A 25,359-nucleotide genomic window follows, 5' to 3' on the forward strand; every position below is an offset into this window, starting at 1 on the left:
ACAAGATCGACGGAGTAATTGGACTTTCCGACATAACCTCATGCGTGATGCACTCCGGAGCAGGGGCGTGCAGAGGATATCGAAGATTGCGTATCTTGGATCTTAAGACATGTCCACTGGCAAATAAAGTCTACGTCGTACCGGCACTGGTAGGTAGGATTGTTGCACGAACAGGAAGGACTAGGGGCTACCAGCCGCTAGTATTTACATAGTAGCGTGAGTTATGTTTTATCAAGTATCTCAGAGCAATCAGCTCTAGAAAAGGGGAGAGCCCATACATACATGCCCGCAATCTACTTGTAAGCCAGGAATCTTGATGTTGACAAGCCACATCGGGCTTCCAAGATTGGGAGACGCTTTGGGCAAAATTGAAAAAGAATTCTCGAGCACCGAGGTGCTGTCATAGAACACTATGAACCGTGCAGGGATCGAACCTGCAATCTCCTGATTTCGAATCACTCGTGATGCTCTCACAAGTCGTAGTCAGACGCCTTGCCATTGGGCCAACGGTCCTTGGTTGAGAATTTTTCATTTTTGAAGTCATTAGATAGGTGGATCCGGTACCAAAATTAGCTTGCCGAGGCGCGGTGGACAGATATACCAACTGTGGTTGGTTGTGTGGAGACGGGAATACCATGGCGTAGAAAGTCAGAACAGAATTGCAAGTCAGCAATGATCAAGGAATTTCACGATAGTGGCATCCAATGTTTGATGTTGCTTTTTGGAGCTCACATGCAACTTTATGAGGACTTACTTGCATCGCTGCAGCATGGGCCACTTCTAACCCGGACCCTACAAAAGTGTTTCGATCAAGGGGGGTCGCTCGCGGCTCAGATGGTGCACGGACCCAGTGGAACCGACGCCATCTGGGACCTCGATCAAGGTCACGACCCTCCGACCGACTCCGGGAACAGATCAAGTTCGGGCAATTGAAGGCTCGAGTTCACCAACGATTGCACCGCCCAAAATGGCACACGACGAAGCAGTTGAAATGCCGCGGCGTAAGGCTTCACACGGCGTTCTAGCCCGACCGAGAGAATCTTCGCTAACGTGCAACTACGACCAGAGGCGACCCGCGAGGAAATGCGCGATGCGAAGCTCCCGCTGGCATACCGAGACAGCTGCGCGAACCTCCTGATCCCTCTCAATCGCTGCCGGTTCGAGACTTACTACCTGCCCTGGAAGTGCGAAGTAGGTCTTACCCCGACTGTCATGGCAGTCGCCTCGACAAACACAATCGCAACGAAGCTGGGCATTATGGAGCCAAGGCCGGGGACCGATGGACAAATGCTGACGCAAAGTACAGCAAGAGAGACACAGCTACGAGAAATGCCAGTACGTCGAGTTCAAGAAGCGAGTAGCCAAGATGGACGAGCTCAGAGCGGCCAAGGGTGGCGCGAGGAGCAATTAGAAGGGAATCGAGACACAGGCGAGCTGTGCGCATGTTCTAGGCCGAGAAACACACTCGAAGATGCAATAGACAACTCGATTACACCAGACACTTCCGGGAGCCTATGAGCCGTAATGTTCGGGTGCGAAAATGTCCCTTTGGACCCATTTGTCGATCTCAAGATATCCCATACGTTAAAGGGGCCCAGATCCCTTCTATGGAGCTGCCTGTGGAACTGTCCACGTCGCTATGTGCTTTTCAGTCCGTCCAGATACTTCACCAGCCGCTTTTTGATGACCAGACCAAGCACCTTGGCGCTGTCCTCTTCGACAATGACCAGATATCGTAATCCCAGCTTGCCGAACATCTCAACGGCATACTCGACCGGTGCCGTTGAGGGGATAGTCAAAGGTGTGCGGTTAACAAAGTCCGATATTGGCCCTCTGACCAAGTCAACCTCGTACTGTTGGCCAGTGCCGTCTTCATTGGCGTCTTCCGCGTATTCCTTGAGCGTCAGGGCGTACTCGAGTTCTGCCTCGGGTAGATAGCCATGACATATGCCCTGTGCGTTGACCAATACCAACCCAGCATCCATCAAGCCCCTTGCCTTCAGCTGCGATAGTTTTCTGCGCAGAAGCTGCCTGCTTATGATCCCATCTGGCCCCATGTGAACTGTGATCTCTTCCATTGTGTTCTTTGGTGGTATCAGATCCTCCAGCGTTCCGCGTCCTGCCTCCCGCACTTTCGCCAAAGAATGCTCAACATCCAAGAATGGGTGCCCCAGCAAGTGCTGGCTCAAATCATAGACACTGTCCCTGCTGATTGAATCGGCAACCCACTTGCTGGTAAGAATGGCAACCATGAAAGGAGGAATAAAGTTCACCTCGCCTGTGAGCTCGAACATGATGACCGCAAGACTCACTGTCATCCGAGATACACCGGCGAGAAATGCTGCTGCACCGATCATTGCAAAAATACCTGGAGAAATGGAGTGAACAAGAAATGGCGCTTGACCGACCATGCGTCCGAACAATGCACCAGCGTCCAGTGCAGGGATGATGATCCCCGAAGGAACTTTGCAGCCGAAGGTGATGATCATTAGCAGTAGCTTGACCAATGCACCCGTTCCTAGCCACACGTAGTACTTAGATTTGTCCTCCAGGGCCTCCATTTCGCAAACATATGACATCGTCACATCTTCCGGCTCATTGCAGTCAACCAACAGCTCAGCCATGACTACATCCCCAGTTGACCGGATAAGTCTATTTGGAAACTGCAGCAGAGAGGTCAACAGTACGACGAGAAGGACCTCAAACACTGGGTGGTTTTTGATGAGCGGATGTTTCCGGAAGAACTTGGACCAGTGAAAGTTTGCCTTGCAGAAGATACCACCAAAGATGCCGCCACATATGCCCAGCAGGACGAAGACGATGTAATGGACAGCGTCATAATTGACCCCGTAGTTTGTCTCGAAGAGAACGAGTTTGCCTGTGCCGGTCGGATTGAGCTCCTTCAGGGTGACTGCTGCGACGAGCGAGCAGAGGAAGGCTTGCCAGAGCACAGGACGGGGGAAATATGTGCTGACCTCCTGCAGAAGAAGAGTAAATAACCATTGGCACAGCTGAGATGAGACGTGATGGCGATTGATTGCGGCCCTGAATGTCGTTGTCACTTACCTCGTAACTGAAGAGCACTCCACCTATGGGTGCACCGAACGCCACAGACAGACCGGCAGAACAGGCAACACTGAGCATCTCCCTCATCTTCCTGCCGTTGCCATTGTACTTGGGAAACCATCTGGCGACCAGGAATCCAACACATGTGGATATGTGGACAAAGGGCCCTTCCTTTCCCAAGTTCAGGCCCGTCCCCACGGCGAAAGTGGCACCCACAGCCTTGACAACCAGTACTTTGAAGTCAAGGAAGTGAGGGATGACAAATCCCGACAGGATAGTCTTGATTTCTGGAATCCCGCTTCCCGCAGCCATGAACATTGTCTTGCCAGTGGCGGTCTCGGTAAAGTGGACATTGCTCTGGAACGGTGATCCCGGCGTCTCGTCAGTCTCATCGTCTACGCTCTCTGCGGCTGGCAGCGTAGCCTTGGTGAGCATGGTCACACCACCGGCAATCAGCCCGTACACAAGAGCAACGCAGACATATATCCCGTACGCGCCTCCCCAGGAAGCCGACCACGGCCTCCACGCGTTGCCACCACACCTCTCACCATTCAGCCACCAGCCGCCACCGGCGTCGGTGTCGGCACACCTCCCTTCCTTCCAGTCTGCGACACTCGCAACGCTGACGTCCACCAGGAACGCCACAACGGCGGTCAGGATGCCAATGATGAACGCGGCAACCCATCCCTCGGCGGCATCCCACCACAGCTCCAGCCTGTGCGCCCTGAGGCCTGGTCGGTGCAGGGCTTGGTGCCGGGCGCTGTCTTTGACAAGATCATGAAGCCAGTCGATGGTGGTGTAGTCATTGTAGGGGAGACGCTCCCCGATGGACTTGGAAGAAAGGTGCAGGGCCTGTTCGTCCTTGGAGATGGCGCTAGGGAGCTGAGATTCCACATCAACGTCTGAGTGCGGTCCCGAACGGTCACCGAGTAATCCTGAAGTCTCGGTGGGAGCATGTGCGTTTTGGTCATTCATCCTGGCATTCATCCTGGCATTCATCGAGGGTTTTCTTGATCACTTGATGGGCTGTGAAAAACTCACGACTTGCCACGCCAGAAGGACGCCCTTATCAAGGATCGTGTCTGTCCACTTGGCAGCATACTTTAGTACTTATGCTCTCCGAGAGCTTATCAATATTAGTCTTGCGCATTCAAGAGGTGACATCACCGGCACCTCTGAGATGCTGAAGCCACAGGCTACAGAGATAAGGAAGGGAAGATAAGGCCAATGTTACAAGGTTGCGTTTCCTTACTTTCTTTCTCTCCGGGGCTCTCGATCTGCATTTACCACAGGACCTAATACTAAATCCTGGAGAAGTGGCCGTCTCTTTCTCTGATTGCTTCCCGGCTGACAAGCCCTTAGGCGCGCTTGACAATGAGAACCAAATAAAAAAAAGGCTCGTATTTCACAGGGCCTGGTCCTCCCAACCCCCTGTACATATTCGCGCCGTGGCCCATCAACCCCCACCCCCCGCGAGCCAGCAGCAAGCCGGTTGTACTGCAGCGTTGAGGCATGTGGTGTAAGCACCTGGGCTTGCGCGGCCAACCGAAGCACCCTGAAATCCTACTCCATACGAGGCTCTTGAAATCCTGTGGTCGGTCTGGTTGCACCATTGGGACTGGGCTTGTTTTCCTATTCTGATCGTCGACGGTGCCTCACTCACTGCAAGCGTTGCGAGTGGAGGACGATGTCCCTCTGGCGCCCTCCCCAACCAGGCAATGCTCCCTCCCAAGGGAATGCCACCCCCATATTGAAGGGGCAGTGACCCGACACTTTGACGAGTGGCGATCCCGTTGCAAGGCCATACTGGGATGCCACCCTGGGCAAAAGTTGGTAGAGGCCGCTCTGGGCCGCGCTACTTGGCGACACTGCAGCCCGATCTTCGCACCCGGGATTCCAAGGTTGACTGCGTGACCCCTGACGGAATTCCGCCCGTCTGCTTATTATGAAGTACTGTGGCAGACCTGGCTCTGGCTGACTTCCAAGGTTGCCAGTACGGAGTGTGTAGAAGCCAGGGGAAACATTGAATCGAGACGGAAAACAAAAAGGGCGATCATCCTCCTAGGCGAATGTTTTGTTTATGGTCATGACTTCATTTTGTCTTAGGGTCCCTTGTCACAACTGCCTATCCTCTTTCATTCACATATATTATCTGGGCACACTCTCGTCACTCATTTTCCAAAACTGATCACTAGCTTCCTCCTTACGGTCTTCCCGAATCCAAGTTATATTAAGATGCAGTTCTCCCTTGCTGCCACTCTTTCCCTTCTCACTTCTACCGAGGCTGCTCAATTGTGGAGCAAGCCCTCTGTTAAGCATGTCAAGACCAAGGCCGCGGTTGCTACAAGCTACACATGGTCCGTAACGGGATGGAGTGCAGGCTGTGCCCGGGCCGGCTGCTACTATGGTGCGTGTTTCTAGATCCTCCTTGCCACTGGCCGCTCACCTTTAGAACCGTGGATACGTGCTGACCTTTCCTTTAGACTTCAACATTAGCGCCCCGGCCTTCTCAAACTCAGTTCCCGCCTTCAAAGCCTACTGCTCAGGCTTCGGCGAAGGCACCCCTTACGATAAGTGTGAGCTCCTCGACAACAACGAAACGATTCGCCAGGTCGCTGCACGCCTGGAGTCTGTCAACACCGGCGGCACAGGAGCTCACTTGGCCGTGAGCTATGAGTTTGTCGATCCCACTTCCGAGTAAATGCTACCCATCTGTTATCGGGGAGAAGTGTTAGACTGACTATCGAAAAGGAATGCATACTGGAACTACACAGCCTACGCCGTCTCTGAGTATTCATCGCTGCTTCTGAATTTCACCGTGCAGCCCACAGAGATCTGGGGTGTTGCGTGAGGAATCACCAAGGCTTTGCTGCCGAAACATGTGGCGTTCAAGTGCTGAATACCGCAATATCTATTCGTTATACAGCAGGATCTCCATCTGGGTAGCCCCTCCTTCAATGCCTTTATCAGACACAGTAGCTATGCTGAACTCAATTCGACGCGATGTATTCTGTTCCTCGGATCGAAGGACATGGACTTGCAAGCAGCCTTACAACATGCCTTTGGTTCCACATTTTCCACTTGATTGAAAGAGCAACTGCGAGCTTTGTCTTTCGGTAGCAAAGGCCAGAGTCGAAAATTTTGCTATTGTGGTCTATGCTAGGTACATGGCAACTCAATCAAGTCGCCTAGGGCCTTTAGTCGCCAAAGCTCGATTAAAGGGCAATGTACATATCCTCGGCCCACCTTCGTAGTCCTTCTCAAGGCTGCCCTCGATCCTGCGCACCAACCTTTTTGCAAGCGTCCTATTTGCCGTAACAACAGTCATTCCCGAGGACCAGCCGTATAGATGTGTAGTTCTATTTCCCGGCACCCCTAACAGCTGTTTTTCGACGTTGATTGCTACCTCCGGAAGCCTGCCTGCCTGCACGAGATCCCTGGCATGCAGATTCCCTTGCTCGGGGAGCACCTGCACCGGCAGCATGAGGTCTTCTGGCACGGGATGAATGGAGAACCCATGAAAGTCTTCCCGTCCGCCTGAGAAGAGGACACGCGCTCTTTCCAACTCGGTGGGACTTGCAATGGTATTCGATATCTCATGAAAGTGCTCCATGGCTGATTTCGTGCAGACCAGTCGTTTCCCCCTGAGGACAGGATAAGCTTGTGCCGTGAGGAAGTTGATACCGTTCGCTTCATCGCGGATTTGAGCTTTGCAGTCCTGGTTATGCCATGGTTGCACTTCCACGGTAGCGTGTGAGATGTCCGATATCAGAGCAATCAGGACGCTTGTATCTAGAAGGACGGTCGAACCAAAACGACTCATGTCCTCAACAGGTACAAGATTAGATAGCGCCGTATCCAGATCCAGTGGGGTTTGACTGGATACCAGTGGTGAGTCCGCGCATTCGACCGTGACTTTGATGTCGCCACCACCTACACTGCGCATCTTTTGAAGGACTCTATCCATGTCCTTACTCTGGCCTTCCTGTATGCGGCTGAGCAAGATTCGTATTCTTGGGCGGTGGTAATCATGCCAATATTTGCGTGCAGTATCTGCGAGTTCCTTCACAGTACGAAGAATGGGTACATCTTCGAAGAGTTCGGCATCATCTTCATCATCTGTGTCGCCTTCCTCGTGGTCCCAATCCCAATCCCACCCGCCAGCAGCAAGCTCAACGAGTACTCGTTTCTCATCCTTGCCGATGATGCGGATCCATTCGGCTCCTCCATCGACCACTGCATGAACGAAGATCATGTCCCTGTCTGCGCCGCGACCGCGACCGGTCTTGACACGGTGAACGATGAGTTCGCCATCATCCTTGACTTCCACCTTGGGATTTTTAGGTATTGACTGCTCAACGGAGACAATATTGTGGCAGTGCTTCAGAATTTCCCAGTTGCGCTCGATAGCAGGCAGGTTTGAGAAGCGCAGACGAGACCCTGCTGGATGGGCTTCTAGCGACTCCTCGATTGGCGTGGCTGAGCCGCTCGCATTCTGGTTCACGAACGGTAGCGCAGCCTTACCTTCCTGTTTTACTCCTTCCATCAGGACCGCCAGACCAGGAATGCTCAGGTGGTTGCCTTTAATCGATCGATATCTCTGCCGGAGCTTTTCCATCTCCCGCAACAGCTCATCACTTCTCGCCATGATGTCGAGGGCCAGGTCCCGAGTATCGGTGCCTTCCCCATCTTTGTTCATTTCCCAACGATTGTGAAGGGGCTTGTAAGTGCAGCCGAAAGGGGTGAGGAGATGTGGGTAGTGAAGTTTGAATTCAAAGATTGTGATGATTCAGAATTTCAAGCACACATGTGCGCAAATGAGCACACTGGAGCACTTGGGCCCGGAGTGCGGGCCTGTTTTAAATGTTTGAGGGTTAGGGTAAGATCTCTGACGCCAAAGTTCTCAATCAAGCAATTCAAGACTTGGCTGCTAACTGGTTTCGCTCTTATTCCGCATACATCCTGGCTGCTAAAAGTACTGCTAGTTCCCAAGAACGTTGAAATCAAAATATTGCACGCTGTCACTATATTGCATGCTGTCACTATATTGCACGGTGCTGAGTTAATCTAATTCACCGCAAATTAATTTTCAATTTTACCCTGCCTAGGTAACCAGTAAATGCCTGCTCCATTACCTAGCTCCCTCGCAAATTTCTTAGCAAGTGCCATTCGCACAGCAATCTGGACCGTCGCAATGGTTCTCGTCGCAGAACTGGAGATAGTACTTCAGTTAGTAGACGGCCTCAGACATGAGTCACATAACCCTGATGCAGGCTGAAATCAACTGTAACATTGATATACGCACACATTCTCGACGCATCATTCGATCCTCCATCATGTTCTCGGGCACCGCCGCAACAAGAGCAATCAGACAAGCAATGACGACAGCAAATGCGCGCATTTTGAAGAATCTCCGGAATTTTTCGCCTTTGTGACACCTCGAGAGCTCGGGAGTTCGTGATAGCTACTCGATCAACGAGCTAAGAATGCAGTAATTACTTGAAGATTGAGAGCACGGCTCGGGAAGAAGAGATAACTGAAAAAGTGGATGAGTTATGAGGATTCATACGCAGAGAAAAGGGAGGCATAAACGGTCTTACTTATAATCTACTGTCTTCTATAGATTTAAGGTCCAGGTGGTCATCTTCGACACCTGCGGGCAACGATGCGCATCCCAAACCTTCACTGTCGACACCAACTCTCAGCTCCGAAGTCTCGGTCGGACCGTCGTCGACCCTGTTGCTAAGAGTTTCTGTGAACCGTGGCCCTGGAGCCCCGGGCCCACTACTGTGGGTCACAAATCCCGGGGCTTCATACATGGATTGCAAAATATGCGTCTTACGGACCCTTGTGGCGGCCTTACTAGAAACCAGAGACCCAGGTCGTGAAGTGGTCAGCAGTTCCAGACTACTGCAAGGGGGCGGCACAGCAGATCTCGAGACGGCACATAACGCTGTGCCACCAGGCTGAAGCATGCCCAACTTGATGTGTGAAAGATCTCCGATGATAGTTCTTGTACGCTGAGCGTTACTGTTTCGGACGGCTGGACTTGCGGGTCGGCCACGGTCGCCGTTTCGTACGAGAGGCGGGTCGCGCTGCCGTCGAGGCCTTGCCAGGCTCAGCCCCGTGAATGTTTATCAAGGGCGGTCAAGATCTCGGCAATGTTCAACACAGTAGCTGTCATCAACGTTTCAGGACACACACATATCTGGGTTGAGTCTTCACTCAGGCGAAGGGCTGCCTGCGGGCCATGATGCCTACAAGCTGGATCGTGTTTTATTGAATATCATGAAAACTTTTTATAGAGTAGCTACTTCCCACCGGGTGTGGCCATCAGTCGGCTGATCAGGCTGGGGCAGTGGCTGAGGTTCTGGGGTGGAGCTCCGCTTCTACGACCTCTGCCGTCTTCTTCCGATGACATCGTTTTGAAAGGTTGCCAACATGAAATACCGCTCCTGATCTCGACGTGTTTCCTTTTGTGGTTTTCTTTGTTTTCCGGTATTCTAGCTACCCTAGGGTACCTGGTATCAATCGATAGAGTGACTGATGCAGCAGTGTACTTAAGTAGACAAGTAGAATTGTGGAATGTAGGGTTTATATAGTGCAACAGATCGGGGGGTCTTAACAATAAGAGTTTGATATTGACAGAGGCTTTGTTATGTGACACAGTGGTATTGTAACCACGTCTTGTGTTGCAAAAGTTACCGTATCGCACATTATTATCAATGCCAACACAAAGAGTTGAGACTTTCTCACCACAAAGACCTAGGGACTTGACGGCTCCACGCACAAATTGAGATGATCCAAGACTAGTTCACACCAGAGAAATGGGAGGTAAATATTTGGCACGCAAAACCTTAATTCCATAGGACTAAGGATGGATACTTTTCTGCCATTCAATCTAGGCCCAGTGATGTTCGGTTTTTTTTTAAGGGGGGTGGGGGTGGTTGGAGGGGACCTAGCCCCCATGGATCGACTTTGACAACAGGTATGAATACCTACCGGGTAGGTACCTAGGTACGCAAGACAAGGGCCAAATGTCAAGCCTGAAGCTAAGACACATGTTGCCCTTTCCTGGATTTATCTGATATTCTATCTGGCCGTACTCGAGATATGGGATCTCCAAGCAGTTTCACAACCGACACAATGCCTGCTTGTAGAGTTGTTGTGTCGAGCTGGAGTAAGCTCAATATGCAATTATAAACTGGCTCTGCACTGTGCTATAGGTGGTCCAGCAGCGTGATAAGCTCCGAAGAATGGACGGGTCGGCCGTGTAAATACCAGACGGAAGAGATGGCGACTTCCCCAAGCCACTGCTTGAATCACGCGCAAAGTTTTGATGAGGATGCATGTCATACGTGAGTGCGTTCAGCATGGCAACCCCAAGGCTCGGAGCCTCGGCTCGGCGACGGGGCAGAATCGGCCAAGGGAAGCTGCACCACAACTGCACAGGTGGGTTATCCGCTAGTCAGTCTCACCAGGCCGAATCGCAAACATATCAAGCTCAACAACAGCTCGTCCAGCGACGGACGGGACAGGGGACGAACACGACTTCCCACTCCTTTGAAGTCAGACATTCCCTTCATGCCCTACCCCCATTCCCCCTCCTCCTCCTCCCTTATCGCAAAGTGCGGCACCACCCTCACCTGCGTGCTCCGCTCTGTGCCGCTCTGGGTCGTCGTGATCGTGGTGCTGCTCTTCGGTTTCGTGCGGAGCCATACCCGCCGGCTCATCAGCACGCATAAGCCGTCTTCTCAGCACAAGCAACAGTAATAACCGACCAGCACACGTGGACACTCGACATGGCTTCAGCAAACGCGCTGGGCTTCCTCATCCCAGTCGGCGTGGGTGCGGCGGGCGTGGCTGGCGTGTCGCTGCTGCACATCGACATGAAGACGTTGGTGACCAACTTCGTCACCGGCCCCGGGCGCACCAGTCGCATCCTCCTGGCACTGTTTGTCATTGCGAACGTCAAGAACATGCCCTTCGCGTGGACCGTGGGTGGCCTGCTTCTCCTCCCCAACCCCCTCTCGCGCAGAAGACACAGCCCGCTGACACCTCAATCCCCCTTGCGCAGTACCGGGTCTGGGCAGCCATACTGAGAAACTACGTCCCCTACCTGCAGCGCCGGGTCAAGGAGCCGCGGATGCTCTTCCACTACTCCATCACGAGCACGTACAACTCCCTCCTCGAGACCGACTACAACCTGCACAAGTCCAACAGCACCTATTTTGCCGATCTCGATATCGCACGAACGCAATGCGTCACACATCTTCTGCACGATGGCCTCAAGGCCATCTCCCACAACGCCAAGACAAAAGCCGTCGTCACCCCGGACGGCACCGTCGCAAAGGGCGGCATGGCAATTGGTCTCGGAGGTGTCTTCTGCTCATTCAAAAAGGAGATCGCGCCCTTCCAGGGCTACGAGACCTGGACCCGGGTCCTGGCCTGGGACCGCAAGTGGCTGTACCTCGTGACGCACTTTGTAGTCAAGGGCAAGGTAAAGCCGACGGCGTGGGACAGCGGCACCACATCGTGGTTCGGTCCGCTCCGGCAGAGACAAGCAGCCGTCGCCGAGGGCGAGACGCAGAACTTTGAAAAGTATGTCATCGCCACCGCTCTCAGCAAGTACGTCTTCAAGGTGGGGCGCTTCACCGTCCACCCGAGCATCTTGATGGAGCACAGCGGCCTGCTGCCTCAGAGGCCGGCGGGCTGGCGGAGTGGCGCCGAGGGTGTCGGCGACGAGACCCAGGACGTCGGCGAAATTGATCTCAGCGCCGACGCGCAGTGGGATTGGAAGAGGGTCGAGGCCCAGCGGCGTGAGGGTATGAGGTATGCTGAGAAGTTTGCGGCGCTGGATGGCACAAACGCGCTGTTTGATGGCGGTGAGGATGGCGCCCTGGGGAGGTTCCATCCTGGCTAATTTTCAGATCCAGTGTCCTTGCACATTTTTGGTTTAGATCTTGGGACTTCCTCATAGATGGTTAGCAGGAGAATCGGGAGCAAATATCACGTATAGACATATTACTGTTAAAAAGAGAGCGAATAATGGGTATAGACGTTCAATATGAGTCCTCGTATAAACTGAACGCCAGAAGTAGCACTACTCTTCCTTCCAGAACCCTGTCCTGGTAGGGCCTGGCCCCATTGGTATATTGTCCGTGCAATTTCCCAAACCGGTCGTGCCAATGATCATAGCCTGACTTCCCGAAAGGTTTACCTGCCTCCAAAACAACTGGAGGTCTTTCTAAGCTTTTGAATAGAATATGATCCTTCAGGCGGGCCACGTGACACTGCATTGTTCTAGCGGCCCATTTACAGAACCATGAGACCAGCGATACCGGCAATAGCAGCCATGCCGAGGCCGTAAAGCTCAGGGTGGGAGCCGGCACTTGAGGTGCCGGTAGAAGAGGCAGAGGCAGACGAAGAGCTGCTCGAACCAGTGGCTGAGGCGCTGCTGCCAGAAGCCGAGGCGGAAGTGCTGCTGTTTCCACCAGTGACGGCGTCGCAGATCTGCTGCGAGACAGTCTGGGTCTCTAAGAGTGTTGTCAGCTGCTGTACCCAGGGATCATACTTGGTTGGAGTAGGACGCACTGGCAATATCGTTGGTGTTGCAGGAGCTCGTCAGGCAAGCGGTGGCGTTGGTGACAATGATATCCTGATTGCCACACTGGCACGCATAGTCCGTGGACTCGCAGTCAGCGGCGCTGGCTCCGGCGAGCAGACAGGTCAGACTGCAGGACGGCAGCTCGGTGACGAGGGAGGCGACGTCAGAAGACTGGGCGGCAACCAGGCCGAAGACGGTGGAGAGGACGATGGCCTTGAACTGCATCTTGAAATATGTGGGTCGTAGAGGTAGCTACAGCTGGGATAGGTTGAACGGTGCAGGCCTGTTTTGTGACTGAAGCTTGTTCCAGAGCTCGGAGAATAACTAGGTGGTAGTATCTGAAATGTTGGGTTTGATATCGAGCGAGTGTCGTGAATAAATGACGGTGAAATAGTGCAATAGACCAAAAAGCCCGCTTGGGTAAGAGGGAACCCTTCAAGTATTTATCATCAGAGTCTGGACCTCGCCTACCTAGTCAAAAAGCTAATATAAAGTGGGTGATGTGAATGGATACTCCTGATCCAAACCCATGTCCCCCCTCGGGAGCACAAACAGGAATTGCCCTGTCCGCTGGGAGCGTCCGTGGCAACGGGAAGCGAAGATTGGACCACCGGCCTTGGCTGGGTCGCCAGCACGGACTGGACCAAAAGCTCACGTCAAAGCGATCGAGCGGTTGTTGCAGCGAAGGTGATGGTTTTTCACTCCCTAGCATCTAGCTGCCATCTCTGCCAGTCCCGGGAGCCGGAAAGGCGTTCGCGCCGCTCGATTAGCTCGCCGGGAAAGCTCATAGCGCCCGATAATCGAACAATGCTCTCATCGGGCCGTTCCAAGGGCTGACTGTTGACTGGGAACTTTGAAGTGCCTTGTTCTCCACCAGAATTCCTCGGCTGAACTAGCTCGCGAGAGAAAAGTTGCAGCGAGACACCGGTCTGCGTCTCGCCCCAGGCTTGCAACCTCACTAGAAGGCGCGCAGAAAACAAAGTTGTTGAAGAAAATTAACGTTGAAACAGCCAATCTGCCATCCCGCGCTGGCCTGCCAATGGCGTCCGACCAGTGTAACCTCCGGTCAGGGGTAAAGGTGACCCATCGCCATGGTTCCCAGCGAATGGGGTCACCGGGAAAGAGGTGACGGGATGGCGCGTTCGTCCCGCCGACCCACCTTACATCGACCGGCAGTTCGGAGACAGCGGTGTCTTGCAGGGCTGAGCCTTGGACAAGTCTGGGTACACTGAAACCTCGCCGGATGGTTCCGTACCAAGAAGCCGCTCGCCAACCTGCTTTCCAGGCTGCTGCTTTGGATTGAACCCAGTCGTCACTCGGCAGGCCTGTTGATTGAAGCTACCGATACAGTGGCTTTTGGTGGGATGGCTATTCGACAGCAGAGATGCTCACACAACTAGACTCTAGTCATGCTTGGCGGAGACAAAGGATGGTCGGGTCCAGGTTGTAGTGCTACATGCGAAAAGAGTGGCATGTGAGCAACGGGCTGGTAGGACGTCTTGTGATGCTGGGAGATTTGAGATGGGGAACCAGAACGGATCAGCGACCATCGTGTCACGTGGGCCAATGCACGAAAAAAGCGGCATCGTGTTCATTTGGGGGGTGCTGTATATGAACAAAGCCTTCCTGCGGTAGATCTCGTCTGTGAGAAGCGCAGAAGGGCCTGTTGTGTAGTACTCTGGTGATGATCTTGCAACCTTGGGCCGTAACCAGGCTGGTGGATTGGCCAGGCGCGGGCCCGCCAGCAGAGAAGCGATTCAGGGTTATAGCGGCCCTAGCTAATCCTGCGACCATCCTCATAAAGCTTGTCCAGCCCCGAGGGGCCCCAAGGGGCCAAGTCGATAGTCCCTGTTCCACGGGTCAGTCGTGGGTTCCTGCTCAAATCTGGCCGTCGACCACCGACTTCACTCACTCCTGCCGGTGACAAAACAAGTTTGCCCTCACCCATTCGCGCTTGCTTCTCGTGGTGGAGCAGACAAGTCCAGGTCCAATGTGGCATTGTGGCGGATGGCTACTCAGGCAATGAATGAGGGAGTTGCTGACGTGCTTGGTTGGAAGCAAACTGTGGATAGACAGACGGCCCTGCTCAGTGCTCACACACAGTGCAGCTGGGCAAATTGCCTGCCCCGCTCCACTGAGTGGACGAATGCTTTTCAGGGTTGGACGCTGCTTCCGACAGCGTCATCGCGGGGCACTCTGCCGTGCGGACAGCTTTAACGGCTCGGCCTCTTTTTCTCTGGATTTCTAGACTTTCCCCGGAGCACCCGCCCGCGCTCTTTTTTCCGATCGACAATAAATCGCCGCAGCCTGTCGTCGATCCTTCACCTTCGAACACCACCTTTACTTCAGGCAGTCCTAGATCACACAGCACCTCAACCTCAGTCCAACACGCCTCGACCATGCCCGAACGTCAACCCATCTCCGTCCTCTTCGTCTGCCTCGGCAACATCTGTCGGTCGACAATGGCCGAGGGCATCTTCCAGAGCCTTGCAAACAAGCCCCCATACCAAGGCAAGGTCAAGAAGATCGACAGCTGCGGAACTGGTGCGTATCATGTCGGAGAGGGCCCAGACGACCGGACGATGGCCACCCTGGAAGAGCACGGCATCACAGATTATGTGCACAGGGCGCGCAAGGTAAGAACCTGAAGAGGACGCCTCGGGATGCGGCAGGCTGGATGTGTTGCACGGGCTAAAACCGGACCAGTTCAACATGAAGGACTTGGACAACTTCGACTACGTTTTCGCCATGGATCGAAACAACCTCAGCGACCTCCAGCGGATGCATAAGAACAAGCCAGAGGCCAGGGCCAAGATCATGTTGTTTGGCGAATACTCGGGCACTGGCAAGGCTGAAGTTGTACAGGACCCGTGGTATGGGCCTCTGGATGGCTTCGAGACAACCTACAACCAGTGCTTGAGGTTCACCAAGAACTTCCTCAGGGATGTGTTCCCCGAAGCCACACCACCGGAGGAGTGATGGGGCGGACGGACAGTCGCCGCTGCTGTTGAGCCGGAGGGGCCGGAGGGGCCGGCCGACACCCACGGAGTACTTATTCTGACTTACTGGCATTGCATATCTGGAGCCACGGCGTTTCTGTTTGCGGTGTATCGCGATAGTAGACCATCCCATGTTTGATACCACGGAAGAGACGCGCCGCGCAGGTGAACCATCGTCACCAGACCGACTTGCTGAGCACGATGCGGGTTCTCGCCAATCAGGCGGTGCGGGATGGGGTATTCCGTCCACCACATCAGCCCTATCGCGCGCGCCCTTGGAGTAACTTGCGTACAGCCCCCAATTGGCGTCATGTCGGTTTGGAGAGACAGGCAGGTATCCGTGTATTCGGGGGGGCCAAGGCGGCAGGGCGGTCATGCCCGGCAAAGGAAGCCACCTGCAGGGCGCCAAAGATCAGACGAAGAGCCCTGCCTGATGGCTCACCAGGGCGCTAGTGGCATTTGTGCTTGGTCGGATCTAGCGTCCAGATATTATTATTATTCTTGCATCGTCTGCCTGCGGCGTAAGCCTTAACAAGAAATTCTCCCTGCCCCGTTCCTGCCGGCTTCTGCTGAGCCCCATTTCCCCCCTGAGTAGGATTCGGTGAGAATGAGGCTGTGTGGTGTGTTGAGGATTTCCCATACCCAGGTGATGCCATTTTGGCAATTCGTGCATTCATGGAGCGGACGTTGTTACCATGGTCGCCGGTTAGCTGCTGCGGTGAGAATCGTGGGCTTCTTGGCCGAGGCTCAGGTTTCGATGTGTGTGTGTGTGCATTGGACCTCCAAGTGCTTGCCTACCGTATGTAGTTGAAGATGAAGATGGTAGGACTTGGGTGCAGGACAAGGCTGGCAGGCTGGGTTTGCCCACGACCAGGACCGGGAGAGTGTGATGTGGGTTGTCGCGCGGTTACACGGCGCAGCAGTTGGAGGGAATCCGCAAATCACGTCGAGGCTGGCCAGAGACTTGGGTCCAGCCTAGACCGGTCCTGGCAAGCCTACTCCGTACACAGTAGTGCTGTGCCTCTGGCCCTCTGCTGGTCATGGCAGGCTGGCAAGGACCAGAGTTCCAAGGTCAACGGCAAGGGTGGGGCCCGGCTTACAGTGGAGGAGAGCGGGTGTGAGTGTGTGTGTGTGTGTGGTTAGTGCCTGTTGTGCGGGCTCAGCCAACGGGCGGGGGTCTCTGCTGGTCCTGGCAGGTGCTTAGGCTTGGTTCCCCTCCTTCGTCGCAAGTCCCGCACCGCAACAATTGTGGACTGGGCACCGCAAATGCGTCCTCTCCCGCATTGCACTGCACCGTACAACCCAGGAACAGGCACTTCTACAGTACCTTCAAGTTATATTACAAGGGGGCCTTCTCTCAGCCGCTCCACCGACCCTCTCGACCTGAGTGTTGGAAGCTGCCGTCTCCCATCCCTTCCTCTGACCACCCAAGCTGCCCCGATGTAAGCTCCCCCCCCCTCCTCCCCATCGGCTGTGCCACCACCGACTCGATACCCTTGGGCGGCGGCGTCTCAGCTTCTCCAGCGCACATGGACAGCTTTTCTGACAGGGCTCTCCGTTCATAGATATCCCCATACGCACGCAGCCTTGGCCGTCCCCCGACCCGACAGCAGCTATCTCCAGCCGGCGCCCTTTGTCTGCCCAGATACATCTTCCTTTCACCACATTCGGACCTTGTCTCGGGCGCATCTGACGACCAGAGACTGACCTCACCTCTGAGAGACCACACCCACCAGGATAATAAGCCCCAAACAATCGTCAAACAATCGTCAAGATGGCGGATCTACAAGGTCGGAAGGTCTTCAAGGTCTTCAACCAGGACTTCATCGTGGACGAGCGCTACACCGTCACCAAGGAGCTGGGCCAGGGCGCCTACGGTATCGTGTGGTGAGTGGCCGGTGTGCCGCAATGCTGCTTCTGGCTTGCGAATTGGCTGGAAACATCGACTAACAACTGCCCTCGTGTCCCTACAGCGCCGCCGTCAACAACCAGAGCAACGAGGGTGTCGCCATCAAGAAGGTCACCAATGTCTTCAGCAAGAAGATCCTGGCCAAGCGCGCCCTGCGTGAGATCAAGCTCCTCCAACACTTCCGAGGCCATCGCAATGTAAGCTGCCGTCTTTCGCCGCCGCATTGCGTAGCCCATGAGCACTTCGGCTGATGGCCCAAATTGAGTAGATCACCTGTCTGTATGACATGGATATTCCTCGACCAGACAACTTCAACGAGACTTATCTGTACGAAGGTACGTCGTCAATGAAGTGCATCTCTTTGCTCGCAACTTTGGCGACAGAATGCTGACAATGGCGGTTCCACCTGCGCAGAGTTGATGGAGTGTGACCTCGCTGCAATCATCCGTTCAGGCCAGCCCCTCACCGACGCTCACTTCCAGTCCTTCATCTACCAGATTCTATGCGGCCTGAAATATATTCACTCGGCAAACGTCCTTCACCGTGATCTGAAGCCCGGAAACCTCTTGGTCAACGCTGACTGCGAGCTGAAGATCTGCGACTTTGGGCTGGCGCGTGGTTTCTCAGTCGACCCCGAGGAGAACGCCGGCTACATGACAGAATACGTCGCTACGAGATGGTACCGTGCCCCTGAGATCATGTTGAGCTTCCAGAGCTACACCAAAGCCAGTAGGTCGCAGCTTTTTCTCGATGGCCCGGAACCGTGTTGCTGACTGCTTCCGCGCTTTAGTTGATGTCTGGTCCGTGGGCTGCATCCTGGCCGAGCTTCTCGGCGGCCGACCATTCTTCAAGGGCAGGGACTACGTCGACCAGCTCAACCAGATCCTCCACATCCTCGGGACGCCCAACGAGGAGACCCTGTCCCGCATCGGCTCGCCCCGCGCTCAGGAGTATGTCCGAAACTTGCCTTTCATGCCCAAGAAGCCCTTCGCCTCGCTGTTCCCCAACGCCAACCCGGATGCTCTCGACCTGCTGGACCGTATGTTGGCTTTCGACCCGTCCTCGCGTATCAGCGTCGAGCAGGCACTCGAGCACCCGTACCTGCAGATCTGGCACGACGCTTCCGACGAGCCGGACTGCCCTACCACCTTCGACTTCGACTTCGAGGTGGTCGAGGACGTGGGCGAGATGCGCAAGATGATCCTCGAGGAGGTCTACCGCTTCAGGCAGGTCGTTCGGACGGTCCCAGGTTCCGGCGCAGGCCAGCACGCCGGGCAGCAGGCCGGCGCGAGCCAGGTCCCGATGCCGAGCGGCGGTGCCACGGGCCAGTGGAGGACGGAGGACCCGCGGCCCGAGGAGTACATGGGACAGCACCCTGGCGGCCTCGAGGCTGACCTTGCGATGGGTGCCGATGGCAGGAGGTAGAGCCTCTGCTCTATGGACTCGGAACAAGCCGACTTGTGGACCAGGTCATGCCGGTACCTGTTGTTGTCGGACGGCGACGGAGGTGGTGAGGGTCCTGGCAGAAGAGAGCCCAGCGATGAGATGGACTGCGTGGTCGAGGACCTCAGCCCGGCGCAGCAGGATGTGTACTGGCTGCGGGTGCAGAAGAGGCTGGAGACGGTCAGGCGGGTGCTTGAGAGTCAGGGTGGCGCCAGATCGCCGGATTCCGTTGTCTCTGTCTCAGGTACCAGGCGGGGAGGAGGCGACAGATGCTTCCACGGGAAGTGCAAGGGGGATATATATAGAGTACGGTAGGGAGAGAGGGCCACAGTGGATAGGTAGGTATTGTGTGACCTGCCAAGTGAGCACGGCGAGCGCGGAGGCGGGCAGGTCGACGACGTCTCTCCATATCTCTCCTGGATAACAATTTTTCCCATAGCATAGTATCATCGGAACCATCTTTTGAATACGTTTTACGTCTTTGGCGGTGGCTGTCATGACTCGGCAGCGGGAGCCCCAGCGTGTGCTCAAACGTGATGCAAGTAATACCAAGGGAAGACCCTCGAGGATTTTGTCTCAAAAGGCCTCGCGGTAAAATGGTTTGAGAGCGAGGGGAGAGGGGGGCGGCCAGGTCCATTGCAATTAGGACCTTTTTCCCTGCCATTATCACGTGTGATCGTCGAAACGGACCCGCCTGCCCGCCCGCCTGCCCAGGAACGCGGCACCGATGATCGTGAAACGATCTGTCGTTTTCTTCCCGAGCACTTCCGTTTTAGGAACACACTTATACACAGCGGCGAGTAATGAAGATACCATTTGAGCTTTTATTGCTTGTTCATCATAAGCACGTCTCATTACACTTTGAGTATAGATTAAATAGTGGCTAGCAGCATAGGAACACTTCTAACAGCTCGCGCTCTAGCATCACGGAGGACCACCTTGCGGCTCCGGCTGAGCCAAGTGGCCTCCCCCGCTGCCACTGCCCCCATGGGCTTTTTTCCAATAATACCTTTGGTCGTCGATCCATAATCTACCGACGCGGAGGGGGTATATGCGATGAGCAGAAATGCAAAATATATACGGAAATAGACAACAGCCAGACCCAGCCAACGCCCCTTTCAAATCAGCCGTCAAGGACCTCTAATTCAGGCACCATAGAACCAGTACTGAGCGGTGTACGGTACGCTGAATGCCTCACCCGCGTTGCTCGCCCCGCTCGCCGAGCATGCCTCGGCGACGCCACCTGCCGTGACCACACGGTATACATCGGCCACGTTCTTGCTCAGACCGCGCCCGTTGTCGCCGAGCTGAAGCCAGTCGACGGCACCGGTGTTGAGCACACCCTTGTCCGCGTCGGTCGGGGCCTTGACACCTCCGGTCTTGGCACCGCTGAAGAACAGACCGGCCGGGTCCGCACCACCGGCGAGGTCAAAGGTAGGGCTTGACTTGGCGTCAAAGTAGTGGACCCCAAGGTACTTGGCGTTGATGCCCTGGCCATCGAGGGCGAGGTCAGGGATGGGGTTGGGGAATGGGTTGCTGGCGTCAGCCTGGTAGGCTGTCTCGGCCAAGGGGTTTGTGGTGCTGGCGCTGTCCGTGGGGATGCCGGCGGCCGGGTTGATGAGGTTGAGGGGGATGGCCTGCTCCCAGAGCACGGTGGAGGAGATCTTGTTGAACACATCGGCAGTCAGGCCGGTGTTGGGCGTGCCAGGATACAGCGGCGTTATATCGTATAGGACGGCCAAAGCTCCGGTAGCCACGGCTGATGCGTTTGCCGTTGCACATGTGTAGTTTTGAATACCGTGGCCGACGGCGACATATCTCAGTGTGAGGTTTGCATCGGGGGCAGGCAGGTCAGTTGCTATATTATTGTGTTAGTGCTAGAATATTACTGGATCAGGGGTTCGTCGGACACTTACAGCCTGTGCTTGGCAGGGTGATGGCGACAGCTGGGTCCCGCTTGCACCGCTTCTCGTATGGAGCAGCAACAGCTGCTGTCGCAAGCGAGGCAGCGACAATGAAGCTTTGGGGGAAGAGCATCTTGACTGAGTGGGTTTCGAAAGGGTGGTGGGGATGGGGGTGAGAAGGTTGGGGAGTGGGTCCGGCTTATATATCAGAGGACGGCGCTTAAAGGCGGGAGGTACGAGGCTGGGCAACTTCCTGAGCGCTTGGAGAAATGATACGGTGCAGGGACAAAGGCTGAGTAAATATAGTGTTACTGAGAGATGGGACGGAGTCTCGGACTGCAGAGTTTGAGTATGCACAGTGGGATGGTTGGTATGCGATTCTCGAACAAGAAGGGACGGGGAATGAGTCGAGGTTTATATCAACAGGCTGCGCCGCCGGTGTAGGAAGTGATGGCGCAACTCAAAAGGCAGGCGATGTGATGTGCTCGGTAGAGCAAGATGAGGTAGCAAGATAGAAAGGAATATGCTCACGGACCCTGATCTAGGAGATACGACCGTTGTGACAATGCAAGGTTGCACTCTGACACAGGAGCCAGGGCTCCGTATGCATTTTGTAGTCTCGGGGGGGGGGGACCAGGTGGGCAACGAGGCCAGAAGACTTCTCTAGCAGATGTGCCATGGCACACAAGGATCGGGATCCGGCACCCAGACATCAAGCCAAAAGTGGCCAGTGGCGCAGGCAGGGAAAAAGAAAAGGAACACAGTCACTAGACCCATGTCGACGGGGGAGGCAACTGTACAGTAGGTACGGAGTAGCGTAGCGTGCTGCATGCGAGAAGAAGAAACGACCCCCTGGCCTCGGGGCTCGAGATGAACATGGCTGCATGGGCAGCAAGGGCAGCAAGGTTGATGATACCCTTGGGTATGCAACAAGGTTACATCCAACGCGCAGAGGGAGTCGTTGTGCAGATGTGGAACAGGGGTACCGAGTACTTCGGTATGGATGGTCGCCGCTCGGAGGCCCGAGTCAATTTTAAAAGGGATTTCTAGCGGGCATAAGGACGGGTACGCAGACAATTGTCCCAACCAGCAACCAGCCAGCCTCGGCCTTTGGTTCAATGCTGTTGGACGTTGACAAGAGCACCACAGTAGCGCAACAACCGCGCCGTGCACCAACCCGCGGCGGTTGTCAGACGGCAGGCCAACAGGCCCAAGAGGGCCAGCCACTGGCACGGCTGCACGGACGCTCGGCCCTTTGACGACGACAAGAAGCTGGAAGGCTGTGCCGGATTTCGTGAGCCAAGCTGGGCTGGTTGGCAGGTTGGCAGGGTTGGCCAGCGCGAGGCAGGGGTGTGGGTCAAGGATGACACCTGCTGCGTCGGCTATTCTGCGCGGGTCGGGGAGGGGGGTCAGGTGGCCGCCCATTCGCTGTAGTAGGCGATGCCTCCGCCCGACAGTCGCAATATTGGAAGGCCACCTGGCCAGGGCCGCTAGAGGGCCTGCTGTGCGCGGGTGTGCGGCGCGCCTCGTGGTATGTTCCCGCAGCCGGTGCCAAGTTTAGAATAGACGGTACTTAAGCAGACGGCGCAGTAGGCAGCGTCACCTTGCCTTCGGAACGCTGGACTGCCGAGAGGAAGTGCTCACTCAGACCGGGCCATGTCAATTTTAGACCTCTGCGCCAACAGAAAAGAAGTCCCAGTTGCTGCGCCGCCCCGTTGGACGGCCGTTGAGGTGTGTTGAGGGGTTGTCGGAGCCGCTGGTGGAATGTGGAATGTGGGATGGGGGATGGGGGATGTGGGATGGGGGGTAGGCGACGCTAGCCGAGCGAGCACGGGAGGACCCTGACCCTGGCCGGCCTGGAGTCTCCAGAAACAACCGAAAAACCTTAGCTGGGTACTTAGTACTTAAAGCTAGGTACTGTAGATGGCCGGCAGTGCACGCCATTTACCTGCCGTAAGATGGTTGGGCTCGACTCAGCGCCGCAGTTTCATGTACAACCTGGGGGGCCGACAAGTGATTTCTGACAAAGACACGGCTCATGGCATGCGTACTCCGTACCGTATGCCAGAGGGGGGAGGACTGGCCACAGCCAGTGGGAAAACAGCAGGACAAGTGGTCGGCTATCGCTGACTTGCAGCCGGCAGATCACGGTGCCGATGCAGACGCGCGATTCGATATTGGAAAGATGGGCAGACGGGGGGGGCAGATCAGATGGAGGAATGCACCTTGTTCCAATGCATCATGTACCAATGCACCGCACCTTCTCTGCAAAGCCGGCCGACGGCAAGGTGCATGCAAAAAGCGCGGGCGAGCAGGCAAGCAGGCAAGGCGCATTGGAGGTCGCACCCCGAATCTTGGATTCTTGGAAGGCACCTGGGAAAGAAGCAACTGCGCGGCTAATCCGCCCTTCTCTATTTGCTGGGGCGGCTGAACAAGTGGGTCGCACGGGTCGGGTGGGCTGGGTCCTGCCGGATGGGGAAAGTCGACAGGTGCTGGACCCTGGTCTGCTAGCCCACCGCCGACTGCCACGCCGTGCCTGTCTTGCCTGTCTCTGGCTGGGGACAATTTTAGAATGGGAGCACAGCAGAATGCACTTTGCCGAAATGTGGCTGGCAGAGCTGGTTTGGTCTCTGGTCTTTTGGGCGGCCCACCGTCTAAGGCACACGGTATGCTTATTATTTGCGTGTTATACCCTAAACCCTATACCCTATACGGAGTACTCTATACCGTACCCACCTTGCCTGTCTTGCTCCGAGTTGTCGTCCCGGATCTCACTGCCTGACTGCCTGACTGCCTGTCTGTCTGTCTACAGAGTACACGCCAAGGAATGCCTGACCTCCTCGCCGTGCCCCTTCAGCACTGACTTCGTCTGAACTCGTGCCCGCGTGTTTCGCATTCTCCTTTGGGGAAGAATGCTTGCAGCCCTGCCCGCATAGCTTGACATACAACATAGTAATCTGTACAGATTACAGCTTGACGTGCTGCCTCAGGGGTCCCGGCGTCCCGCGCGCGCGGGGGCCACGGGCCACGGGCCACAGAGCAACTGGCAGATAGCCCCCCCAGGGTTACATCCAGCAGCATTATCGGGCATCGCCTCAGATCAGAGTTAAGCTTCAACACCGGCCTGCCCACCCTTTCTGCCTTTCTGCTCTGCTCCCCTGTTTGAGATCAAGATCAGAAACGTGCCCGCCCGGGAGCCTTGAATCTCAGTACCTAGGTTGCTAGGTTATGCAGGCACGCTGGCACATCATCCCACGCTCGCATCTGTCGGTGCTATCGTCCATGGTCCATGACCGTCAGCATCAGGGCTCCCCACTGTAGACTAGCAGAAAACACCAGGCCCACACCGGAGAAACGGGCCCCACACCTACTCGGCCGGGGCACCTTGGGCTGCTGGGCACCTACCTCCGTGCTTGCGTGCCTGCGTGCCTGCGTGCATCCCCGTCCCACTCGATATATTGATTACCTACATGCTGTTCATGCTCGAGCACGGCATCTTCCCGAGGACACTCGGCCAATCAAGCCAGGCTTGGCCGGGCCACGGCGCCTCGGACAGCATGTGTTGACTGTTGACTGTTCACTGTTCACTGTTCGCCTGTCAATCTTCAATCTTCAAGCTTGATTCGGGGTTCACCAGTCCGTCGTCACATTCTTGGGCTGTCAGTCTCGACAGCTCCCTCTCGTGTTGTCGTTGCGTGATGGAAGGGTCGCATGCAGATCTTGAAGCAGGTCGCTGTCAGCACCGTACTCCGTACCCACACCCAGCGCCCCTGATTCGAATATCTGTCCAGCCTGCAGTGGTTGAACCAAGATCTCGAGGCGTGAGGCTCCGCCCACCACATACTATGTGGTAGCTCATGGCCCCTTCTGGGACTAGTCTGCCAGAAGCAGAATCTCCAACGCTGTGGAAACTCGGGGCAGACTTCTGCAGTGTGGTTGCAATGCTGTGCCTCCCTCCTGCCTACCTGGCTCGACGCAGACTGATTCAGGCCATGCACGCCTGTCCTGAGTCAAGGGGCAGAGGGGCTGCCGACAGCATCGTCTACCACCGTCCTGGAACCATCGATCAATCCATCCTGCATCTTCTCGTATTGATCATTTGATCTCAATGCGCCAATCCAGCCTGGCTCCTCCCCCTCGGTGTGTTTCGTTTCAAGTCTGTGCAGAGGTGACGATCCAAAACACCGGTGGCGCACGGGCGCCCAAGCCCCCTCTCGGTCCCAAGAGCAACTACTGTGTAATAGTGTAATAACTGCCCTAGTAAGCACCAGGCAATAACACCACCAAAACCTGCACCAGTGACGCTGGTAGCCTGTCGAAAGCCCTCATATCCACTCCAGGTCCTTGCGAAATCCAGGATGTGGGGACCGAGTCGTCGGTTGAACCCCCTGTCGCCACCGCCCGTTCGCGGCCCGTCAGAAGACACCATGT

General features: G+C 55.4%; 9 protein-coding genes across 9 annotated transcripts; 5 read left to right on the forward strand and 4 right to left on the reverse strand.

Annotated features, from left to right (window-relative positions):
* The first annotated feature begins 716 nt into the window (after positions 1-716).
* Positions 717-1,733, forward strand: KVR01_001562 (uncharacterized protein). The gene is made up of 3 exons (XM_044791543.1): positions 717-1,001; positions 1,067-1,191; positions 1,307-1,733. The coding sequence occupies exons 1-3, from the start codon at positions 968-970 to the stop codon at positions 1,409-1,411; spliced, it is 264 nt and encodes an 87-aa protein (XP_044649517.1). The 5' UTR covers positions 717-967; the 3' UTR covers positions 1,412-1,733.
* On the reverse strand, positions 1,638-4,140 carry KVR01_001261 (uncharacterized protein; the record flags this gene model as incomplete). Its single annotated transcript, XM_044794681.1, has 3 exons — positions 3,067-4,140; positions 2,230-2,978; positions 1,638-2,199 (listed from the first exon to the last, which is right to left on the reverse strand). Exons 1-3 carry the CDS (start codon positions 4,063-4,065, stop codon positions 1,638-1,640), a joined length of 2,310 nt encoding a protein of 769 aa, XP_044649216.1. The 5' UTR covers positions 4,066-4,140.
* A 1,161-nt stretch (positions 4,141-5,301) lies between these two features.
* On the forward strand, positions 5,302-5,917 carry KVR01_001697 (uncharacterized protein; the record flags this gene model as incomplete). The annotated part of the gene is made up of 3 exons (XM_044788966.1): positions 5,302-5,473; positions 5,550-5,763; positions 5,818-5,917. 3 exons carry the CDS (start codon positions 5,302-5,304, stop codon positions 5,915-5,917), a joined length of 486 nt encoding a protein of 161 aa, XP_044649652.1.
* Positions 5,918-6,193: 276 nt separating this feature from the next.
* On the reverse strand, positions 6,194-7,865 carry KVR01_001603 (uncharacterized protein). Its single transcript, XM_044789504.1, has one exon. The coding sequence runs from the start codon at positions 7,763-7,765 to the stop codon at positions 6,242-6,244; it is 1,524 nt and encodes a 507-aa protein (XP_044649558.1). The 5' UTR covers positions 7,766-7,865; the 3' UTR covers positions 6,194-6,241.
* Positions 7,866-10,868: 3,003 nt separating this feature from the next.
* KVR01_001710 (uncharacterized protein) lies at positions 10,869-11,989 on the forward strand (the record flags this gene model as incomplete). The annotated part of the gene is made up of 2 exons (XM_044791444.1): positions 10,869-11,063; positions 11,144-11,989. The coding sequence occupies 2 exons, from the start codon at positions 10,869-10,871 to the stop codon at positions 11,987-11,989; spliced, it is 1,041 nt and encodes a 346-aa protein (XP_044649665.1).
* A 392-nt stretch (positions 11,990-12,381) lies between these two features.
* KVR01_001857 (uncharacterized protein) lies at positions 12,382-12,898 on the reverse strand (the record flags this gene model as incomplete). Its single annotated transcript, XM_044787362.1, has 2 exons — positions 12,382-12,602; positions 12,661-12,898. 2 exons carry the CDS (start codon positions 12,896-12,898, stop codon positions 12,382-12,384), a joined length of 459 nt encoding a protein of 152 aa, XP_044649812.1.
* A 2,174-nt stretch (positions 12,899-15,072) lies between these two features.
* KVR01_001643 (tyrosine protein phosphatase LTP1) lies at positions 15,073-15,652 on the forward strand (the record flags this gene model as incomplete). The annotated part of the gene is made up of 2 exons (XM_044790269.1): positions 15,073-15,309; positions 15,380-15,652. The coding sequence occupies 2 exons, from the start codon at positions 15,073-15,075 to the stop codon at positions 15,650-15,652; spliced, it is 510 nt and encodes a 169-aa protein (XP_044649598.1).
* A 1,235-nt stretch (positions 15,653-16,887) lies between these two features.
* KVR01_001581 (uncharacterized protein) lies at positions 16,888-19,495 on the forward strand. Its single transcript, XM_044792600.1, has 6 exons — positions 16,888-17,114; positions 17,238-17,559; positions 17,646-17,778; positions 17,850-17,916; positions 17,996-18,310; positions 18,372-19,495. The coding sequence occupies exons 2-6, from the start codon at positions 17,447-17,449 to the stop codon at positions 19,004-19,006; spliced, it is 1,263 nt and encodes a 420-aa protein (XP_044649536.1). The 5' UTR covers positions 16,888-17,114; positions 17,238-17,446; the 3' UTR covers positions 19,007-19,495.
* Positions 19,496-19,828: 333 nt separating this feature from the next.
* KVR01_001543 (uncharacterized protein) lies at positions 19,829-22,067 on the reverse strand. Its single transcript, XM_044789792.1, has 2 exons — positions 20,941-22,067; positions 19,829-20,882 (listed from the first exon to the last, which is right to left on the reverse strand). Exons 1-2 carry the CDS (start codon positions 21,059-21,061, stop codon positions 20,170-20,172), a joined length of 834 nt encoding a protein of 277 aa, XP_044649498.1. The 5' UTR covers positions 21,062-22,067; the 3' UTR covers positions 19,829-20,169.
* Positions 22,068-25,359: the final 3,292 nt, after the last annotated feature.

The sequence above is a fragment of the Diaporthe batatas genome (genome assembly GCF_019321695.1).
Source record: "Diaporthe batatas strain CRI 302-4 chromosome Unknown Contig00002, whole genome shotgun sequence".
In the NCBI taxonomy this organism is placed as follows: Eukaryota; Fungi; Ascomycota; class Sordariomycetes; order Diaporthales; family Diaporthaceae; genus Diaporthe; species Diaporthe batatas.

Bases quoted from the DNA above. Each gene is read 5' to 3' on its own strand.
- KVR01_001543 (XM_044789792.1), bottom strand. From the start codon at position 21,061: ATGCTCTTCCCCCAAAGCTTCATTGTCGCTGCCTCGCTTGCGACAGCA. The intron at 20,883-20,940 runs GTAAGTGTCCGA...ACAATAATATAG, and splicing joins CACCCTGCCAAGCACAGGCT to CAACTGACCTGCCTGCCCCC.
- KVR01_001562 (XM_044791543.1), top strand. From the start codon at position 968: ATGGCACACGACGAAGCAGTTGAAATGCCGCGGC. The intron at 1,002-1,066 runs GTAAGGCTTCAC...AACTACGACCAG, and splicing joins AGCAGTTGAAATGCCGCGGC to AGGCGACCCGCGAGGAAATG. The intron at 1,192-1,306 runs GTAGGTCTTACC...CGCAAAGTACAG, and splicing joins ACCTGCCCTGGAAGTGCGAA to CAAGAGAGACACAGCTACGA.
- KVR01_001581 (XM_044792600.1), top strand. From the start codon at position 17,447: ATGGCGGATCTACAAGGTCGGAAGGTCTTCAAGGTCTTCAACCAGGAC. The intron at 17,560-17,645 runs GTGAGTGGCCGG...GTGTCCCTACAG, and splicing joins GGCGCCTACGGTATCGTGTG to CGCCGCCGTCAACAACCAGA. The intron at 17,917-17,995 runs GTACGTCGTCAA...CCACCTGCGCAG, and splicing joins CGAGACTTATCTGTACGAAG to AGTTGATGGAGTGTGACCTC.
- KVR01_001603 (XM_044789504.1), bottom strand. From the start codon at position 7,765: ATGAACAAAGATGGGGAAGGCACCGATACTCGGGACCTGGCCCTCGAC.